Source organism: Merops nubicus, unplaced genomic scaffold (genome assembly GCF_000691845.1).
Source record: "Merops nubicus isolate BGI_N331 unplaced genomic scaffold, ASM69184v1 scaffold6456, whole genome shotgun sequence".
Classification (NCBI taxonomy): Eukaryota; Metazoa; Chordata; class Aves; order Coraciiformes; family Meropidae; genus Merops; species Merops nubicus.
The window spans coordinates 6449-29368 of NW_008612821.1; the positions used below are offsets into that span (position 1 = coordinate 6449).

Sequence of the window (22920 nt, forward strand, 5' to 3'; positions counted from 1 at the left end):
GGCTGGTTTTACCCAGGCTAAATTGCCTATATTACTGACCCCCAAGCACTAAGCTACCTCAGCACTAACTTGCTGGTTTCTGAGGAGATTTTGAAGCAGGCTGTTATACCATTGCATATGCTTTTTATCCAAATTAAGAAAGAAATTCTACTGTGTCTGTGGTGTAATTAAAAGTGTTAATTAATTGGTTGTGCTGTGCTACATAGTTAGCTGGTGTTTCTTTGTTTGTAGTGATGGGACTTTCCCAACAGATGAAGGCTCTAGCCTGGAGGTTACACGCTCCATTTTTGTTGGAGAAAGCAGCAACGTTGGCTCCCAGGGAGGCCAAAACAGCTACTGGGGAAAAGGGGCAAATGGAGAATACAGAACTCTGCCCAGAAACAAGTGAGTTATTCTTCTACCATTCCTTCTTGGCGTTAGCATAAGCTAGAAGAAAAGCCTCAGGAATTAACATGACTACCAACGAGTACTTTATACTGGGTGTTTAAATTATTGTACAGGCCAGAAATAACAAGCATCCAAATAAACTCACTGCTCAGGCCAACAGCTTGAGAGCATTCTTGACTGAATGTGTTTGATTTAATTTTCTGCTTAATTTATTAGTCACTGGAGAATGGATTAGAGAATCTGAAAATACCAAATGGCTTTTGTGTAATGCTTCAGTAGCACAGCATCGAGCTGATGGCTCAGCTCCCATACAGTGTGCCACCATCCCTCCTGCTGGTGTAGCTGGGCAAACGTTGCCAGTTTGACAAAGGAGAAGCTATTTTTCATTATTGCATCTTATTTCTCTTTCAATAGCTGCATGTTATATTCTATTCTGAATATAGGCAGCACAGCCTTCTGTCTAACAACGACGGTGCCTACCCACTTCCCCGTGGCAAGCATAAATTCTTCCCTAATGTATGGTTTTTGGGGATGCTCACCAATTATTAAGCCCTCTATGAGGATATAAACTTAAATAATAAGCACTGCTCAGCACATATGCTGTGCACACAGCCCTAACTATACATGTTTCAGCCTTAAGTGACACGTGAATGGGTTCTGTGTAGGACAGCAAGAATAATCAGAGCTATCCTCAGTTATCATCAGTGTTGCTATTTTAATTGCAATTGCAAAAAAGCTCCTTTGCAGTTCAAGCAAACTCTAATCATCTGTGATCTCATTAGGCAATATATTCTTGGAAAGGAATATGCCAAAACATCTGATATCCATCCTTGCATTACGCCATAGTGCAAAATGGGATGTAGGGGTTGTACCAGATCCAACTACTTGGATAACAGCTCTGGAAACTGAAGGAGAGTTATGTGATCAAGAAACACGGTTTGTGCCTGGTGCTTCCAATTGGCAAAGGGTTTTGGGATCTCTGGAGTCAACCAGTAGGAAAAAACATCAGGGCTGGGGGACTGAATCTGGGCCTCAGTGATCCCCAGGCTGGAGGGAGCTTGTGCATTGGGAGATGCTGTCTGCATTGTGGCTTTCATGTCTAACTCTTTCTGGACTCACTAGACTTTGACCAACCCTTCCATGCCACTGCTAGCCAGCTTAATTACTGTCTGTGAAGCTGATGCAGGCCACCCTTTAATCAAACATGGCTGGGACCAAGCAAAACAAACCATGGAAGGGGCAGGTCCTTACCTGTAGTTCTAGTGGTGTCTCCTTCAACGCTGATGTCTTGACAACATGTCAGTGGACCAATACTGCAGAAATAGCTTCTCTATATGAAATGCTGTGGACTAATCCTCCTAGGGATCTCATGTGAAATGATTTGCAGGGAGAAGAGAAACCTGCTACTTACTTCCAAGGAGACACTTGCCTCCAGGGAGTTTGTCTGATGCAATTTCTTCATGCTTATGTTTTCCTGAGAAATCTGTCTGCCCTGGAACAAGGAACCTGATGGCAACACTGACAGATAGCCCTTTGGGTCTTCCTCGTGGTGCTGAACTCCTGGGTGGCAGGGGACATGGGTTTGAACTGCTTTAACCCAGCTTACAAGCCTTAGGCAAGCTTACCTGTCTTGTTTTGGCTCTTGAGCTTTATCCTTGTAGAGGAAGTTCAACAGAATTTCATCTTTCATTAACTGTGTGATGACTGTCCAGATCCCAGTTCTGGGAAAGAGAAGGTAGTTTAGCTACTTGTTAATTTCTGTGCCTTCAGGAGAAGACTCATAGTTTGACCAAGCTTTTAACACAGGATTGTGCATGTTTTTAAATCTCCCAGGACGTTTCCTATTCGTGGATTCCAGATTTATGATGGGCCTGTCTGGATGGCAAAATGCACTTTCAAGAAGTTCACCCCAACTGTTGACAGATACTCAAGTGCCATCGGGTTCTTCCTGAAAAACTCCTGGCAGATAAGCCCCCAGAATAACGTGTCGCAGATCCTGATGGAGAAAAGTGTAAGTAAGAAAAGCAGAAACGTGTGCTGTTAGCTGGGCAAGTTTCTTAAGTATTTGGAAGTGGTGAGAGATCTGTCCTAGAGCAGGAATTCCTAAGCAGTGGTGCATGTTACATTGGTGCATACCATCCATTGATTTTGCAATGCTTTGGGTATTTTATTTTGTTGATATGTTGTTGTGGTTTTTTTTGTTTGTTTGTTTTGTTTGTTTGTTTGTTTTTAAGTAAAGGTTATTTATAAGGTAGTAAAATGTGATGGTATCTTACACCTGGACAGACATACATAAAATAATCTGCATCAGAGAGAAATTTCACTTGTCACCAGGAGAGCCAGACCACCACTCATAGCTGGTGCAGCATTACCAGATTATATATGATGAGGACCTAGTGAGAACCTGGCCTCAGATGATGAGAGGGACACAATGAGATGTCAGGGGATGGAAAGCTGCAATATAATTCTTATACAAAAATAGCAAATGCACTTAGAAGTGAAGCCATGACCCAGTTTCTGGGGTCAGCAGTGAAATTCCTGTTGAGCACAACAGGGACTTCCCTTGAGCAGCAGAATGGGGCTCTGTATCTCTGCCTTGGCAGGAGCCATAGAATGCTGAGCAATTCCAGTCCTTGTCCTGGATCCCTGCAGGGATCGTGGCCCTGCACACTTGGCTTAGGAAATGAAAGATTCCACCTGGCTCGCTCCCAGGGGTCATAACCTCTCCTCAGCTTTTTTCAAACAAGGTCCATGCTTGTTAGGAGGTCCATGAACTGAAGTAACTTTGGCTTGAGGTTTGGCTTTATCTTGGGGAAAATTTCCATTGCTCTGGAATTGACCAATGTCATTCCTTCTGGCAAGCAGTTAGTTTGTCTGTCCCCTCTCTGGTACACTTTAGACCAACAACAGGAGGGCATTTCATGAAAGGATGATGTTGATTACACTCACTTGACTCTTGCTCTAAAGAAAACACAGTTCCTGGGCATTTCAGTAAAGAGATCTTAGTTACCTTAGATGCTTTAGGGAACTGTGGAGCAAGAATAAGGGCTAATTTGCCATATGTTCCTTATGTCTCCCCTTGGGGAAATGATTATAAGGTGGTTGTGGGGAACATGCATGAGAAAATCAACCTGGAACCAGGGAGGGGAGCTTAGAGAAAAATGTATGATGAAAAAGATCAATTGTAGGAGTAGAAGAGAGCAAAGATTTTCCTCCAGTAATGGCTGTAGGACACTGTCCAACAAAATAGTTTCAGACAGATGATATCTGTACAAATTAGCAAAGGGGATGATCACATCTTGAATGGCTGAAAAAACATCTCTTTAATACAGTTGCATTGTTAGGGGCCAATGAGCCTGTTAAATATCCCAGCATTTTTCATCTGAGGGGCAGTTTAGTACTACAACACTTTTAAGATCTGAGGTCTTCAAGGTAAAAATGGTCAGAAGACTTGCTAAATACTTCTTCAAGGCAAACTAAAAGAGTATAGTGTCAGCTTATTATACAAAAAACTAATTACATTATCTAAATAATTATTTACTGTATGTATATTTCCCAGAAAAGTCAACTTCTGAAGTTGGTATTTTGCCAACTTAAAACCCATTTATGTTTGTAAATGCTTTTCACTTTAATTCTCTTTTATCTGGATTGAACCCAGTTGTTCTAAATCTGATTTCAGACTTGAAGGACCATGGTTAGTTTATTGTTTTGTTGCTAATTGCTATATGGGACAATATGTCTTTGAGTTAAGATAGAGCCTGTAAACTGTTTTAATTAATTTCCCATCTCCAGGCTTCATTTTTATTACTTTTTAAAGGGTAGCTACGTAATAATTCCCTAAAGGACAATCATTTTACAGTTGTTTTTTAAGAAGAAATTAAACATTACTGCAAGATGTATAGTGATGACAAAACCATTAGTCATGCTGAAGGAATAGGTGTATAATTAATCAGACTAATCAACAGATCGGTTAGACAGCAAAATAATAAAGCCAGTCAGGTCTTGTTTAACTCCAGAATAAAAACAACAGTCAAGTAGAACAGAAGGCTTAAACATTATGCTACACAAAAAGTATTCTAGTTGCCTTTCCATTGCTAAACCTAAATCTCACATATTAAGACATCTGTGCATTTATCAATAGCAATATTACAGCTAGGGTTGTTTGTTTGTTTTAAAAAGGATGGGCTTTAAAAGTTATTTCAAAGCAGCAGCTGGTTTTAACCCAGCTGATTGCTTGACTGATGGTTGTGGTCTCATGTAGATCTGGTTAGTGTTAGTCAGTAGGACTTGGAGAGCTCAGAGGAGAAAGTCTCAGCCCAGAACAGAGCCATGCCCAAACAGGACACTTGTGCATCATTTCCTGCAGTTAACTCCAAGAAGACCTGACATATTTCTTTTTAGTCATAAATTATCAACCTGTTTATCCCTCTGTCCTTTTGCTGCGCAGCTTCTGTAGAATGAGGTGAGGAACAAGAGGTTGTACGTGACCTTTTGGGCTCCCATGAACAAGGCCACCTCCAGCAGGTGCAGAAGACTCACAAACTGTCCCAATTCACATCCATTACTAATGGTCCATCTGGGTATTTTTTCCCTGAAGCCAGGAGCTTAGGGTGGATTCAAGCCTACTCTGCACCTAATAGTGCCAACACTACAGCATCTCTGAAATGACTTGTGCCAAAAAAGTCCCAGTGGTCTGTGCTGGGTGAATCTGTGGTCTCTAGAAGAGCTCAGATGCACCAGCACTGGCTCCTGGTGGGGTCTAGCAACTCCCATGGGATTGCAGTTTTGCCTAGCTAAGAGACGGATGCTTCCTAATGCTGCCTTTACTATGTTTAGCTTGTTTTGTTTTAGTGCTGGGTTTCTGCATGAAAGCAGAAGTTTGAAAGCAGTTCATGACAGTAAAAAGAAAAGCAGACACTAAGTTAAAGTGCCAGTCTGTTATCTCCTGAAATAAAGGGCAGAAAATGAAGCAAGCCCAACCCAAAAGAGGCTCCTGAATGAAAGAGAACTTGCAGGGTGAGGGCTTGCATTACTCCAGCAGAGTAAAAGCCATGCTAATGAGGGCAGGGTTTCTGGATGATAACAGGTAAACTCAGACTGGTTGAAAGTGGCTTACTTAAAATGATATCAGTGTCACAGTGGTATGGATTTTGTTGGCAGCTTGTGCCAACACTTGTATTTTAGAAAAAGCTGCAAGTTGTTGCAATGTTTTCCAGTAATGATTAATTTTTAATATCAGTTGTTTTCCACTGCAGTCTTTGGGACTTCTCTGCAGGTGTGTTGGGTGTGCTGCCTTTGGACAGGTAGAGTTAGCATGTTCCTAAGAGGTTATGTACTCACATACACATCATCTGTCAGGTCTCCCTGTCAGGCTTCAGACAGGCAATTCCAGTAACCTTTATGCTATATCACTCCCAGGTAGTCCACACCTCATGAAAATCAGGTGTCTGAATAGTAGTGTGGTAGCTAGACATGACCTGTCTCTGCACCCTCTTCTAACTCATTCCTAGCTCCACATGGACATACCTGATGAGTTGAGTCTTTGTTCATGTGGTTCACTTAGAAAAAAAAAACGTTTCCATAGCTGTAATTGCAAACTCCATGCACCCCTATCCCACAGTGTAGAGAAGTAAGGTAACCTTGAGACTTATAAAAGAAGTGACACAGCTCATTAACATTTCCATTTTGTTTCTGACTTTCAGACTTTTCAGAGGAGAATGTTAGAGATCAGATTAGTGTTAGCAGCAGACCTGAAAACACTGAGAGTGTTAATCAAATGTAAGCTGTACCGGCTGTGCCTTAGTTTGTTTTGAAGTACAGCTGACTTTGTTCTCCTCCTCAGTGAAGTGCCTGTTTTCATCTCCAACTCCAGAAGTGTGTTGTCACAAAGTATTTATAATGGAGTTCTGAGCTGCAGCACAGTGTTTACTTTTTTTTAATATCTCCTCTTTTATAAATTAAAATGAAAGAAAAAAAAAAAACAACAACTTTTGGGATCCTTCTACTCTGCCAAGCAGCCCTTGGGGCAAACACTTCCTGCAATGCAGAAAGGAAAGGTTTTAAAACAGTCACAAGTACACATTAAATCTCCATGTGCTTGAGCCTCCTTTAAATGAGACTGCTTCAACTGTTTGTTTATGAGACTCATACTTGCACATTAAGGTGTCAGAAAAAATGGTTCTAAGCTCTAATTTCTTTTTAAAGGAAAAAAAATAAACTTTGCAAGTAGTTCCTGCTGTAGTGGTCATTCTTGTTAAGCCAATGGGACTTCCCATATAACTGGGAATCACAATGACACTCCTATTCCCCTGAGCTGTTCTCTTTATTATTGTGAAAAGAAAGCCTTTAAAGCCCTTAGTAACTTTGCAGCCTAATCCTACTGACCCTAATTCTTACTCGTGTACAGTCCAATTAAAATGAGTTGGGCTAAATGGAATAAATTACAGTTCTTTAGGTCAGTGTGATCCAGTCGCTATTTATGCCGTCTGCTTTTATACATGTTGCTGCAGGATTCATTCAGGATGCTTGACCTGGAGTAATCATTTTCTTGATTACTGCAGGTCTTAATCACACACTGTAATAATTTTCTCTGCAGACATGAAAATATTTCATGCTTTTTTACAGGACATCTGCAGTTTCCTTGTTTTGCTTGATTTTCATATCAGGACAGATTCCTTTACTTTGCAACTGAAAAATCTTGAAAGCAGAGCTATCCATAATGAGGGTAATGCTGCCTCCTGTTATTTCTCTTCCACCTCAAAAAAAATTATTCAGGGTACATATTGGAATGTTCATAAAAGCCAGTTCTGAAGATTACTGTTATTTTTATGAGTTCTATAAGGTTTTAGGAGGAACAATTAGGAAAAAATGGCACTTGCAGAGCCATATAGAATAGCCATTGAAAATATATGAGAAAATTCACCAAATATCTAGTAATTTTTGTTTCTTTGATTGCAGCTGTGATATCCCTCAGTAAATTTCATAATCTTCCAGTGCTTCCCTACCCTTTGAGTCATCCTCTTACTTTGGCAACTGCAGTTTAGTGCTGTGTGATTTCAAGGAATACATGGTTGTGTGGATGCATTTCAAAGAACCAGAAGTTTAATTTTTGTTACAATATCTTCTGGGATTAAGAAATGAGAGGGAAAACCAATATAGCTGGTAATCTTTCTAAACAGACAAGCCAAGCCAAAACTCTTTACTCAGGCAATAAAACTTTCTAGTTCTAGCAGTATCACTGCTATAGCTGTTAGAACACTGTAAATCCAAGTCCTTACTTACAGCTAACAAGTAATTTTTCCTCCTTATTTTCTCCTGCTAGGTTGGACTGAAAGTATTTTTTGGCAGACCGGGCCAGTGGTTTGGAAACAATGATAATGATGGTGACAAAATGTCGATCTTCCTTGACCTGGATGGCTCAGTGACAGGGTATCCAGACACTTTCATAGGCAGAGCAGACAACTGCTTGCTGCACCATCCCGGGTGTCTCCCTGTCCCACGCTGGAAGGGGGTGATGTGCACTGGGAAATTCGCACAGGTAACGGTGGGTCTCCCCAGGCAACGTTGCTGGGAGTGTTGGGTGGGTGTCCCCAGACACCCTGCTGAGGGGTGATGGGGTGAAGCCTATTCAGCACTCCATAAGAGGTGAATAATAAATTGAGTATCATTTTACTTCTCTTGGTGTGCTTGGGAGCATGCTGCAAACTCTTTTCTCACTGGGAGTCAGCAGACATTGCCTGGACCCCAGCAGGTGCAGCACAGGGTAACACTCTACCTGAAGTCACTGCAGACCAGGCAGTGTTTAATTTGCCTCGAGAGGAGCAAGCTCTCAGGTTTCCCTTTTTAACCTGTGGTTTTGTGAATGTGGGGATTGGAAGAGCCTGATTTCCTACAGTTGCACCTCAGAATGGGTTTCAAACCTAGACTCATCTATTTTCCACATCAGGAGATTTCTGAAGCTGCTTTCTCTCTGACTTCTCTGATGTGGGTTAATGTGTGGGCTTGCACTTAGGGTTGTCAGACAGAGCATTCTGCCCCCCTTCTCCAGTGAGCTTTCTGCGTGAAACTTCTGGGAATGCAATTATCATTGGGACCCCAATGCATAATATATGTACAGTCAAATCCAGATTATGCGTGTCTCCTTAGGCTAAAAAAATGTATATGCATTTACTTTAATAGCACAGCAGAGAGCAGGAGTTCCTATTTCAGTGTCTAGACACTGGACTTACAGCCCCTGGTTTGCTCGGCAGAAACAGGATCAGGCTCCTGTGAAACACTCCCACTGAAAGAAAATTTTGTCCTTGGCACTATGCCCCTAGAGAAATGATCCTTTCTGCTCTGGCAACCTAACAGTTAAGTTCAGAATTGTAAACAAGTAGGCATTTATATTTTTATTTCTATTAATACCCTCCTGGTTATGGCACTCTACATGGTGAGGCAGTTTTTCCACCATAGAAAATTTCCTTGGCTAGGTTTAGGCAAGCATAAACATTTGCTTCTCCGGGATCCATTACTTACCAGCATTTTTCAACTAATCAGCTTCCAACAGGATGAGTAAATTTCATATTAAATGCTTCACTTTATGAGTTTTGGGTTGAGAAACATATTTATGTGCAAGGTAGAAGAAACTGGTCCCGTGCAGCAGGGTTTGATTTGATTTGGAGGGCATAGTTGTTGGAATATTTCACCTTAATCCTGATTCTCATCACCTTCACTCGCTGATGACTTGTTTGTGTGCTAAATTCGGAGTGTCATACTTCAGATCAAAAACCTAAAAGAGTGAATCTGATTATGGAAAAAGATGGTTTGCTTTGATCTTAGAAACTTTATTACAAAATCTGTTTTTCTTTCCTCTTTCATGTAGCTCTGGTAGACAAGAACTTTCATTCTTCCCTAGCGCAAGCAGGTGAAAATGTCCTTTCAGTTGAAGGAAACAGTGACTTCTTCCTCACTGCTGAACTGAGCCCAAGATAGTCAGTCCAGGGATGGGCTACTTGGTGTGGAAAAGTAAGATCCAAGTCCTTCAGCTAACACTACAGGCAAATCCTTTCTGAGCAAATTGCCTAGATTCAGTTAATTCCTTTCTGCTTGGTTTGTTTCATTCACTTTTCACGGTCTTCTTCTCCTGGATGTAAATTGCCCAGGAAAGGAAATGCCTGGGGGAAACCAATTCCTCTGGCAGTGTTTTGTACCTCCACAAAGTCCTGGGGACAGACTTTTCTGAAAGTGTTTTAATCTGGCAGCTCAGTTTGACATCCCCCTCTTCCTCACCATCTCCAAGAAGTGTCATGCCATCTTCCCCATGTGACCTTCCTTCATCAGCGAGCACTATGAAATGTCTTGTGCTTTGGCTCCAATGTTGCTCTTAGCTACGAAGGAAGGGTCCTGGGACCAGCTTAAAATAAGAAAATTTACACAAGCAACTATCAGGTTTGTTGTCCTTTTTTGATTCTGGAGTCGGTAGGGTTGGTGTTGTCTGAACAAGACCAACCCCTTTGTTTTTTAATGGCAGCTGAAACTCTTATGTTGTAATGTAAATAAAGTGAGGCTCTGAGGAAGAACACGAGATAGATGGAGATTCACAGGGAAATCACAAGAGCTGGCAGCACCACATCTTCTGGCAATCTCTGTGAATCACTCAGACCATCAGCAGGTCCTTGAGGTCCTGCTGAGCTGACTTTCAGCAGTTGCAAAGGCCACTAATGAAAGAAAAATGTAGGGAGAGGCTTGTCCCATCAAGCTCTCCATGCTGATGGGTGGGATTTCCAATGGCACTGAACTGCAGACTCCTCAACACCTGCAGGACTTGATAAAATGCAAACGAGATTCCTAAACCATTTCTGATTCTTATATAAATTGTAAGACAAATGCCTTGGCTCCCACTGGGCACTTGAAGCTGTGCACTTACTGCTTCCTTGCAGACTTCACAGCAACTCACCAGGAGAGGCTGTGAAGCTTGTCTTTTTTTGGTATTAGCCTTTATTAAAATAAGCAGATTTTTTGGCAGTATGTGCTATTTTCTTATATAAGCTTGAAAGCTGTTAGTCATAAGAGACTGCCACATAGCTAAATTAGTGTCAATTGTGAATTAACAAAAAAAATGTTGTCTTGCTATTATAAAATACTTCATGAAATGCTGTTTTTTCACCAGTTTATTTAGTCACTATCTTACTGCAGGTGACAGAAATTATTCCACTTCTGTTAACTGTGATCTTGCAGTAAATGTTTGCAATTGCACTGACACTGCATCTCCAGGTTACATCCCTTGAGCTGGAATTCATAGAATCATAGAATCCTTTAGGTTAGAAGGGACCTTTAAGATCATCAAGTCCAACCATTGAGCCATTAGGGCTCTAAAGTCCTCTGCTAAAACAGATCAGAATCTGTCAGGGTTGGAAGGGACCACAAGGATCCCCCAGTTCCACCCCCTCTGCCATGAGCAGGGACACCTCCCACTAGATCAGGCTGCCCAGAGCCTCCTCCAGCCTGGCCTTAAAGACCCCCAGGGATGGGACCTCAACCACCTCCCTGGGCAACCCATTCCAGGGTCTCACCACTCTCATGGTGAAGAACTTCTTCCTCACATCCAGCCTGAATCTGCCCACTTCCAGCTCTGCCCCATTCCCCCTAGTTCTGTTGTTACTCGATATCCTAAAAAGTCCCTCCCCAGCTTTCTTGTAGGCCCCCCTAAGATACTGGAAGGCCACAATAAGGTCCCCTCGGAGCCTTCTCCTCTCCAGACTGAACAGCCCCAACTCTCTCAGGCTGTCCTCACAGCAGAGCTGCTCCAGCCCTCGGATCATTCTCGTGGCCCTTCTCTGGACACGCTCCAGCAGCTCCACGTCCCTCTTGTCCTGGGGGCTCCAGAACTGGATGCAGTGCTCCAGGTGGGGTCTCACCAGAGCAGAGTAGAGGGGGAGAATCACCTCCCTCGACCTGCTGGCCACACTTCTCTGGAGGCAGCCCAGGATCTGGTTTGCTTTCTGGGCTGCAAGAATTGGATACTCATACCTGTGTAGCTGGTTTTGGTATGGATGCTTCTAAATGCAGAGTGAGCAAGAGACTCAGGAATTAGGGAATGGTGCTTTTAATCCACACAATCCCAGGGTATCCGTGATGCTTGGTGATTGTCACCAGCTCACAGATTGGGAAGAAGGAAAAGCCTGTAAGATATTTTTCAGCTGACAGTGTCTGTATTTGGGAAAAGAGGTCAAATTTTTGTCTCTGATATACACCAATGGAAAATCAAAGTAGTTTTGCTTCTGTCAGTGACAACCTAGCATGTCTTAAAAAAAGAAAGATACATTTTTTTTCTTTCCAAAAGAATTTTAAAGTTTACACTTGGAAATTTCATAGCGAAAATGGTTTACCCTGGGAAATTAAACTTTTTTGAACAGTCAGACAACTAGAAGGGTAGAAAGTATGTTTTGAGCCTCACATTTTAAGACATTTTGCCCAGGCTTGACAGCTGACAGCACAGCAGGACAAAATCAATGTTAAAGAAACTAGAAAGCAAACCTTTTCTCAGGAACCAAGATTTTCTGTTCCAATACTTTGCATGTTGCTTATCTTCATATTCGCTCTCCAGTTGGGTAGCAGATCCCTCATGAATTGTAAAAGAACTTATCTTCTCAGTTTCACAGTCTACTTGGGAAAATTGCCATGTAAGCACAGAGAAACCTGACACATCTTTTTAGCATGAAGCGTTAAGCAGCTAAAATGACAACTATGTCCATTAAACCATGCAGGCTAGTAGAAGGATCACATTTTATAATGTTTTAACTAGCTCTTCTTCTCCTACAACATTAAGCTGTCACCACTCTCATATTTTAAAGTATCTTTATGACCCACTTTCTTCTCTTAAACATTTTGATAGAGCTAACCAAAACAATTATGGAGGTGTTGCTAAGGAAGATGGATTTTTCATTCTAGAATAAAATTATCTTGTTACTCTTTTTTTTTGCTGCTATTCACAAGCTTTTTGCCCCCACAAAGGTACATACAAGGAAGGAAAGTGATGAAGTTTTCCAAGCTCAGTTCAAGTGAGTAAAGGTGTCACAGAGTAAAGGCTGAGGAAGAAAGAGGCCATGTTGTGACATTCTGAGAGCACTATGCTGGGACAGTGCCTGGTGTTCCACCTACCTGGGGCTGATGGAGTTCAAAGGGTTCTTTTTGCTTCATTCATCTAATTGGGAATCAAAAGCAGCCTTTTGATGGATGACTCTTCTGGGATTTTTCTAAAGTTGACCTTGATTGCAGTCTTAAAGGTGTAACAAGAAACAAGTACTAGGACTGATTCAAGACAGCACTGCAGAAGACAGGTCAGGAATTTCATGGACAGGGATTGGATTCCCCTCTTGTCCCTTCTTCCCTCAAATGAGGGGGACGCCCAGAGAAAGGGATGAATGAGAAAATGTGGGGTGATGCTTTCTGTGCAGCTTGGTGTGTTCAAGAAAGACTGTTGTTCCAGAACAGAGCTCAGCTGCTGCAGAAAACATCTCAACTAGTCCCTGCTCCTGATAAGACTTCTGTTGACTTAGTGATGCTCCACCTGGGCAAAAGGGTCACTTCATGTAGGATCTATATTGCCTGATCAAGGCATTTACCTACTGTGACCTCCTATAGTGATAAACATTTTGTAAGATCCACCAGATACTGTATTTCTGTGGGACTGAAAATCACATCCTTTGTGGCTTGCGGTTCTGGAAGACATTCACTCAGTGGCCACTGTTGGTCATTGCAGGAGACAAAGTCAGTTTACAAATATTCCTACCAACACAGAATTGGCATTTACCCTTGTTCTAGTAATTGCTGTTTAATTCTCAAAGTGTCTGTCACCATTATCCTTAATGTCAGCCCTGTGACTTGGTCCTAAGGCACGTGGAGGAAAATGTTACCACTAAAGCTCTGACATGCTTTCCTCATCACCTTACTGAAGCATACTGCAAACTCTTCCAGCACTTTCATGCACTCATTAACAGTTGTTGTAGTGAGCAGCTTAGGCCATGTATAGCACTCTTTTTTTCTTTTTATACAAATACCTTAAAATATGTAGGTTCTTGGTAGTCTGTAATTTAGGAACTTTTGGGGCTTATTGAATGCATTTCCTTCCTTTCTTGGCTTATTCTATTGTCAGTGCATTTAGTTTTGTACTAAGTGCCCAGCAGCTACCAACTTAATATTCTGTGCTTGCTGGAGTTCCATATTTGAAGGAAATAGTGTTGAAGTTTGCAGTGATAGGACAAAAAATCTTGCCTTTTATCTAGAAAGATGCCAGTGAGCTATTATTTTGCAGTATGTAGAGTTCATTCCAACCATTCTTTGTCAGCAAATGCTGCTTTGGTTGAGAAGAATTAATACATTGATGAGATTTCAGGTCCAGAGGGACCTTACTGATCACTTGCTCTGACCTCAGAAATTCTCCATCCGGGTGGGACAAATGAAACTGGAATGTGGTTTATTCCGTTGCACATTAGTGACTTTCCAATCAAGGTCTGAATGTGAAGGAAAAATAGGTTTTCCTCCTCGGTTTCATAGATAATAAAGGCCTTTTATCAGACTGTAAAAATAATTTATTCTTCCTTGATCCATCAAGAATGAGCAAATGGGCCATTACTCAGAGATTGTTTGGGGTGAATTACCTGATCAATAGTTCCAGTCAGCAAGAAAAGCTTGTCTTTAATGCAGTCCTGGGATCCACTTTAATCTCCAAGTGTCTGCATATACTACTCAGGATGGGCTTGCATCATTAAGGTGCAATGGTGTGAAAGAATGATCTGAATATATAATTTTAATATTAACATGTACAACCACTTTTGGATTAATTTTTTTTTTTTAACATGATACCTAAATGTTTAACTTGAGCACTCAGCATGCTGAGTTCAGGGGTGAGATGGTGGTAGGCAGAGATGGCTTGTCTTGGAGGCCCTGAGGAGTTCAAACTCAACACCAGGAACAGGGGCAAGCATAGAGTCCTTCTGGGCAAGAAACTGGATCTGAGAGCTGAACTAGCTAGAAACCCCAACTAAAATAATTCCAGATATGTAAACCAGTGAGAGGAGGTAGTCTGTTTTTGCAGAGCTTTCAATCTGCATAGACAAGAGGCAGAGAAACAGAGGAGATATGAGGGCCAAGGTCTCATAGCCCTGTGTTAGAAGGTGGATATCCTGATAGGTGGACTCTCACTCTCTTCTTGGCTGTGCTTGTATCCTTGCCTATGGTATTAAAATCTGTTAAGTTATTACTGAATCCATTTTAACTTACCTCAAAGACAGAAATTGAGTTTGAAAATAATGTTGCTGGATGGATGCTCGTGTGGAAGCTTAGACATTCCTGAGCGAACAGGGATTTCTGTGTTGGATGTTTTAAGTTCTTGATGCAAAGAGTGCTGTTCTACACTGAAGCAGGATTGTAGGTGTCTCACCTGTCCTCACTGTATCTGAAACCCTTCAAGGGATGTGACAAGCTGTCTGCTACAACCCTCCCTGCGAAGACAGATTTGCGTTACTAGCTCTGCAGCCTTCTTTTGCACTGGAATTTCATAAGGGAGGAAACAGGTGAACATCATACGTTCAACCTTAAAACTGTTTACCACATGAATTGCCCTTCATGTGAGTGAGGGCAGGACAGAAAAAGCATACAAAAGGAGTGTAGTTTTGTAATTGGTCTGGGGATTTGAACTACAGATCAAGGGCATCTGTTGGTCACTGCAAAGAAGAGGTCTCTGTTGAAGCTTGTGGAACATGGTATTTAGTCTATAAGGTCATATAGACTAGCCATCAAGTTTCAGTGTCAAAAATTTCAGTCTAATCTACTACTTGGGAGAAAAGATGTGGATTCCATTAGATAAAAGGACCTATTCCAAAGCCCATTGAAATAACTTAAGAGTTTTCTGTAGTTTCAATGGAATAAGCCTATTCTTAAAGTGCAGTTATTTGAACTCATAAAAAATAATTACTTTGCAATATTTTCTTGATTACCATCCTCTTCTAAAATTCTGAATGCCTTTGTGGTGCTGTACAATTCATATCTCACTTCATGGTGTCTACACGAATGGCTGCAGATGCTGTTTCTGTTTCACCTTTTCATTCGAACTGGAAATGTTTCAGTGACTTTCCAAATGTTCTGAGCTCTTCATTGGCGAAAACCACTTACGGGCAACGGTGATCAAATGCACATGTTATTGCTGAGCCTGGCTGGTTTAATGGATATGTTTGTCATTTTCCTTTCACCCTCAGCTTTATATTCAAGCCAGACACCCTGAGAATCTGACCTTATCCATTGCCAGAGCAGCTTACCATTCCCACCCCCTGTGGCTGCAAGGTGTGAACAGAGGAGCACCATACCAGCAGTACCAGCCTGTCGTCACGCTCGAGCAGGATTATATCATCCAGTGGCACGGCAGAGCACCTGAGGATATTATCCTGTACCCAATCAACTTCAACAGGTACTGTCCTACATTGTTAGAAATTGTGCTGTTTTCAGAGGGTCTGGAGCTTTAACAGTTTCCCAGGTTATTCACAAATGACCTTTTGGAGGTCTCCGCAATTCCTGAAAGCATGGAAGCAAGGTGTTAATGGCTGGCACTTACTGGTGCAGAGATGCCTCTGCTTTCACTTTATTGCAGCTTCTTTGATGTGCAGAGATGTTTCTATTTCCAGAAAGTTTTGAAACAGAGTCCAAGTAAGTCCTGGCCTGCTGTCCCTGAAATCCCTCCAGAAAAGCTCTGGCTCTTGTTCATTTGTTTGTACTAGTTGCTGCACACATAATTTATCTCCCATATATATAAAGTGCAGAAATACATCAAAATGTGCACAGAGCTTTACATCTTCAGTAATCCAAACAGCTCTCCAATCACTGCTCCTTTTTTACATACTTTTCAAACATTAAGACTCAGTCCAGCAAAATTGTAGGCTGTTGTATTTATTCCCCAATGTTTTCTTCTAGCGTTCTATAAAAGCAGAGTGTGTCCATTTTAGAAACTACATTTTTCCTTGCAATCTTGTTCATTTTGCATAACTTAATTTATGGATTTTAGTACTACTGTTCTTACTTTAGTGAAATTACTTGTGATTTGCACTGGTACAATTGTTAGGAGAGAGTCCTGCAATCCAGTCAGTTTAGCAGTGACAGACATTGCCACGGTTTGCACGGAGGAGATGCTGCAAGAGATGAGTCCCACAAAAAAACCTGGCCATAATTTTGGGTTCTGCAGTTTATGTGACTCCTCAGTTATTGATAAAAATACAACACAATAACCTGACAGAGATATGCAAATGAATTCTTCCATGGTTATACACAACTCAGCTACATAGGCTCAGATTTGCAAAGCAGGTTTTAGGCAGATGACATGAAAGAAATCAGAGGCACTGAGGATGTGAAGCAACACATACTGCTGGTAAATCTGGTAGGTCCATCCAGTGTTATCCACCAAGCCCCACCCATCTGCTGCTGCTTCAGCAGACTGTCACTGATGTGGTTTTAGCTTAGGATAGGTATGGCAAAAGCTTGAGCTCTGTTTGCTTCCCCTGAACTTCGAAGCTGAAGAAATCTGGGGGAAAATACTGTTCTTAGTTCTCATTATGAAGGCCCATGGGAATGCAGCTGAGAAGGGCAAAGTTTCCTCTTTATACATGCCCATTATAGTGAGTGGCATACACCTGGTCCTCTTGATTGAAAGATGTAGTAGCTGTAGGACCACGACCAAGTCACTGGAGGATCAGTGCTTGGACTCTCCTGTCACACAGGAATTATTAGAATTAAATCACTGTTTTCTGTATTAAAATATCTTTGTGCACTTTAAGGAAGAGGAAGAAGCTTTAATCACTCATGGGCAAGCTGAGCTTTGCAATTATTATCTGTTTTAAAGTGATTAGCTATTTCCTTGCAATTGCAGAGCGAAGTCTTCTGGTGGGTAACTGGTGGTTACTCTCTCACTGTGCCAGTTACTACTTGCCAAAGCTCTGGCACACAGTCTTCAAGCACAGATTCAAATTTGAAGGCAGCAGCGAGTCTTTGGTAAGGCTCAGCTTGAAGCTGAGCTCTTGTTCAAGCAACAACTTAAATACATTTTACTATTGGAAACCACAATGTGATTGCGGTTCCTTTGTCTTGTGTGAAACCAGCTATTTGAACAGGGCAAAGGTTCGTGGGTTTTTCTGACCCAGAAACAGTTGGCAAGGTATGTGTTTTGGAGAACTATAACCAAGAAATATAGTGTAACGAAGGAAAACCACAGTTGTACTTCATTTCATTTAGAGCATCTTGCTAAGAAATAATTGGGAATGAAATCTGTGGCTGCTCTGTGTATACCTCAAGAATGCTGGATGCTAACTAATGCGAGACTTAAGGCTGATGCAATTGCAATAGTGTCCAGACTGTGTGCAAAAACATGGTGAAATGAGATTACTGAGGAAGGGTAAAGGAATTTAGGTGAAAAAGGGGATTTAAGAGTTTGAAGGAAAACAATAGCCTGCCTAAGCAGTTCTCTGTGTGACCTTTATTAAACGTTGTATTCCAGTTGTTTCTGGAACGGAAGAAATCTGAGATTGGCGAGTCCAGAGTGATCAGTTAGAAAATCAGGGAAGACTTTTACCTATCTCAAGTGGCTTTGTATTTTGTTTGTTCTTTTTTAATCCAAAATATTGAATAATCTGCCAAAAAACGGAGCTCTTAACATAGTAACATGTGCAGAATACGTGCTGCAAACTAAAAAATGTTTGCTCCATTTGAATAGCAGTATTCTAAATTTCAGACATAACTTGAGTGAACAAATGAACTATTTTTAGTCTTTGTCGTTGTCAAATGATGAATAGGTATATCCAGGATGCTGCCTTTGCAGCTTGACAGCCCTCATGCTTCTGGAGTGATTGCTCTGTGCTGGCTAAAGGAAGGTCAGAGGGGAAATAAGGAATTTGACAGGGAGATGTGTACCAGGATTTGGATTTCTGTAGAGGTCAGGCATAGCACTGATGTTGAATGCTTGCATGATTAACTATTTCCCTGCCCCTGAAGCAGTGTAGAAAGACCTAATAGAAGTCATGCCAGTTCAGGCATCTACTAAAAGACAGGCATGTCCGGATTCCTGGGGTGAGCAGGAGCTGGTCGGGCTGAATTCACATGACTCAGCTGGAATTGGCAGCACTGCTCTCTGCGAGCTGCAGATCTTGTCCAGTGAGCTGAGAGGCACTGCTCGGCTGGGTTCACTCAGCAGGGGAGGGCACTGGTTAGAGCACAGCCACCGAGCAGGTCTTTTTCTTTCTGTTGTGGGCACCTGAAGGGTTGCTGCAGTACTTGTGTCTGCCTCACACAGATTCAGACTGTGAGGAATTCTTCACTTCCATCAAAATACGTAGCTAAACCAAACAAAATTGCTGTGCCTCCATGTGCTGCCATGTGGTGCAGATGTGCTGTTTAACCCACGCCACCTTCCTTTCCAATGAGAGATGTACTTGTTTGCATTAGTCAGGGGAGCTGTGTCACTAGCTGACTGATGGGCAAACATAAAGCCATGGTGGAGACCCACGGGCTGTGCTTTCAGGCTGCTAGGGAACATAGCTGCCTCAGCAGAAATGCCTTTTTGAGCTATAGATAGGGTTGTCTGCCTAATGGCTGGGAGTTTCCCTGTGAGGATGAGAAGGCAGCTGGGTATTGATGCTTCTGCAAAGAGGTAACTCAGGACAAGTAACTTCTGACTGTTTTGGCAAGTGAACAGAAGGAGAAAGCCGGCTGGAATTTTAATGACCAGGAATGAAGTGTGCTCCAGAACCAGTCCTGATCTGCTGAGGACTGCTCTCATTGGGCATAAAGTGTGTGCAAAATGTTCCTGGACAGAGACCTCAGACTCCTTCATCTCTTTGTTGGAGGAGTTTCTGCCCCCTCAGAATGTTTTGTATGTCTTCTTGGCATTTTTTTCTGCTTCACAGAAATATGAGAATTATCTGTAAGACTGAGTTAAGGGCTTTCCTCAAAATTACTATCCTGAAGCACAAAAGCCCACAGAGAGCATCAAGCTTGTTACGAGAGCAGGGAGAGGCTGATAAGCCAGGGGGAGAGGATCGAAAACATGATTTGGTTGCAAGTAAGTGCCTCCTTTCAGGTGCTGGAAAGCAATACAAAGATTGGCACTTCATACAGTAAGGAAAGTTAGAAATTAAGTCCTTCAATTTCATGACCTAGTCTTTGTGCCTGTGCAAATTTTGTAATCGCAGAAGAAGCTAAGACAAATACTATTATCAAAGGCACAGTGCTGTTCAGTAAATCTGCCAGGCTTCTTTGTGCTATCAACACATCTAAAGATAAGAACTAAATCTCCTCAAAGCACATATCTGAAGTATAGTGTAATAAGTTGTGTTGTTGAAGCAGCCTGAGAACCGGTGGCAATTAGTTTAAGCATTCCTTGTTTTTAATGAGCACAGGCAAATATCTTTATACTTGGTCTGTTAAGGCTCAGAGTGAAGAGTTTTCCCTTATTAGGGCTCTCTGCTGTGGTTTGACAGAGAGTTCAGGGAAATGTGAGCAGCTAATGCATAAAGAGGGTGTTTTTTTGTAGGTAAGTTGCCACAGTCCTGCAAGCAGGGTCTTTCCTTTGTACGGCACCTCTCCTGATAGATGTGGCAGATGTTCTTTGGTACCTTGTTGTAGGAGTTGGATGAGAACCTTTTAAAAAAAAAATGGACATAGGAGGGCCCAATTTCTTGCCAACAGCCAGCGAAGGGGCAGATGTCTGTGTGTGCTTGGGCAGGTGTCCAGCCCTTCCCCTGCTGCAGTGTTTGTGCAGGGACAGGCACCCGTGCACTGCTCAGCTCCTGGATTTGCTAGCCTGGAGTTGTGCACTCGGGCTTGTTACCACATTCACCAGTGAATAATCCTAATTAGCTGAACATTCAAAAACCTGGAATGAGCTTATGGCTAAATTCTTCATAAAAATAGTGGAGCCTTTGGACGCTGGGTGAAATGAAGCCTCTGGGATCCTGCAACCCATCCAAAGGTGGAGATTTGGTGGAAGCAAACTTATGCAGCCTGTGTCTGCACTGAGGCTCTGAGGGACTCATTATATTTGTATTTGCCAGGGTTGTGTAGGTAGGTATTTTTCCTACACCTCCTTATTCAGTGCCAGTCTGATTCATACTTACAGCTACTTGTCATTTTTTACGATTAAATTCTTTGGTGGTGATAAGGTCTGGAGGAAAATAAAGATAACAAGACAAGGCTAGAATGTGCTTGTGGCAGACTGGCCCAGTTTATGGATATTTCCTAAATTGTTTCTTTTTCAGATTAGTTGTAAATGAGCTTTTCCTCTTGCTTCCCAGATTGATAAATGTACAGGAAGGCAGAATTAGTGTTTCAAAGTGGAGCTAACGGTTCAAGGCTGTGATTGCTTTCTTGTTCTTGTATGTACATGAGTTCTGACCTTGATCCCCCAGATCTGGATGTAATACAAGTAAGACTAGCACTATTTCCAATAATAATAAGTAAAGTGCTACTTGGGTTTCAAAGCCTGCCTCTCCTGATAACATCTGTATTTCAGAGTTAATCATCCACACAACACAGAAGTCAGCAGATATATTTGAATTCCCTTCTGTCTATTTAAATCCCTTAAATTACCCACAGGTCAACCCATGGATAAAAGCCACAAGATTTATTTTTATTTTTTTTTAAATTGGAAAGAAGTGAAACCATTTGCCAGAACACCAGGTTGCAGATTGCACCATTTTAGCAGAGTTGGACCAGAGCAGGTGGTGACGTTGCCATGTTCAAGTTACACTAAGCCCCATCTTTGCTACCCTGCCTGCATCCCTGGCTGCTCTCTGTCCTCCATGGCTGGCATTTCCAGCTGGCCTGGTGGCAGTGGCTGGGATTAACAAGGTGATTCTGAGGAGAGACATCCTTCCAGAGCTGATCTTTTTACAGCATGAATTAGAGCAAGCTGAGCATCAGATAGTCCTCAGATGGCCATGGCAAACCTGGCTGCTTGTCACTTTGAAACCTGAAGGGTTTTCCTTGCTTTCACCCTTCTCCTGGCCCATAGAGTAGGGCTTGGGGCTCCTCAGGGCCAGCAGCCTCTCCTGACCCAATGTGCATCCAAGGCACAGCAGCAGGAAAATACAAAATACACAGTAGTCAGTGACAGTGTACTTGGGAATGCATTAAAAAAGATACAAATTGAACTGGGACATGACTCCTCCATGAAAGCATGTAGGGTGGGAAAAAAGATGATAAGACGATGTACTGTGTTTAAATGCAGGAAGTTCTTATTTTTGCTTGAATACAATTGTCTGTGAGCCAAATGCTGGCTGAGTCAGACCCTGGTTTCATGAGTATCAGCAGAAGTGTACCTCGGGGCAGGATCCCTTCTCTAATTTTTTGAGCCTTACAAAAGCAAATATCATGCTTTTTGCCTAAGGAGGCACGTGGGAAAAGCCAAAAATTTTAATTTATAGTAAGAGATGGCCTATGGTTTTGAATTTTTAATGGTTTTCCTAAATGGCAACTTTTAGGAAAGATATTTAAATCCAAATACACAGAATTTTAGTTAGCTAAATACATACCTAACTTGTTACTATCCCCACAGCAAATGGTCTTCCAAAAGAGTCTATACTTAATTACAAGATCCTTAAAAAAATTGCTGGATGTTTACCCAGTAGCAGTGTTTATCACTGGAGGTTTGGATGTGTTTGATGGACTCGAGTTCCATCAAACACCTATTTTTGACTTGAAGGCAAAAAATTAAAAAGAACTCTAGAAAAAGAGAAGAAGCAAGGGACAGCTGCAGAGAGGTGGTGGGAAATGTGTGTTCAAGGAAAACAACTTGAACTGGGAGAAAGTGGTAAGGCTGTGGCCAGGTTCCTTGCAGCCCTTGCTCCAATTGTGTCAGCACTTGTGAGATGCGCGGGTATTTCTTGCTCCATATTCCCCACCACTGATGCTGACTGGAGAGGAGGTGGCTTGTCCTGAAAGCAGGTTTTGTGCTAGAGGAGATTCAGCCTGGTGCTGGGCAGCTTGTTGTGAGGTTGGGAGATGTTTTTGGAGAATAAAACCAGCTGTATCCTGACTGAGAGCAAGGACCATTGACCTCCTGTGATTTGCTCTTGGGATGGATTGGAGGCTGCACAGTGGCTTTCATTTGTTTGTCTTTTGGAGTTCAAAATTCAGCCTGGAAGAGACAAATTTACCAAAGCAGCATGTGGAGATTTCTCCTAGGTTCCTGTATTATGAACAGGAAAGTTTCAACTTCCCAGTGTCTCACTCCCTTTGGAAGTTCAGCTCACATAGATGTTGACCAAAATGTCAGAGGGGTAGTTTTAAATAGGAGTAATAACAGTTGGGGGAGACTGACTCACTGGATGAAAGTCTCATGTTTATTCAAGTCCAAGGAAAAAATAAGTAATTTTTAGTTGTACTCTATGGCATTCCCTCCTTAGCTTACCCCAGATTGTCATTGGTGAGATCAGGATTTGGACTGTACACTTTCGTGGTCATCAGTTACGTGACACACCACGTCAATAAACATGTTGGAGCTGCTTTACTAAAATA

General features: G+C 42.0%; 1 protein-coding gene across 1 annotated transcript in view; it reads left to right on the top strand.

Annotated features, from left to right (window-relative positions):
• Positions 1 to 22920, top strand: part of LOC103774268 (transmembrane protein 2-like) — a gene marked incomplete at its 5' end in the record, with an annotated part of 40437 nt that overhangs the window by 4205 nt on the left and 13312 nt on the right. Inside the window, 4 exon segments of the mRNA XM_008941659.1 lie at positions 232 to 384; positions 2221 to 2398; positions 7709 to 7924; positions 15624 to 15832. Coding sequence (XP_008939907.1) covers positions 232 to 384; positions 2221 to 2398; positions 7709 to 7924; positions 15624 to 15832 — 756 coding nt within the window.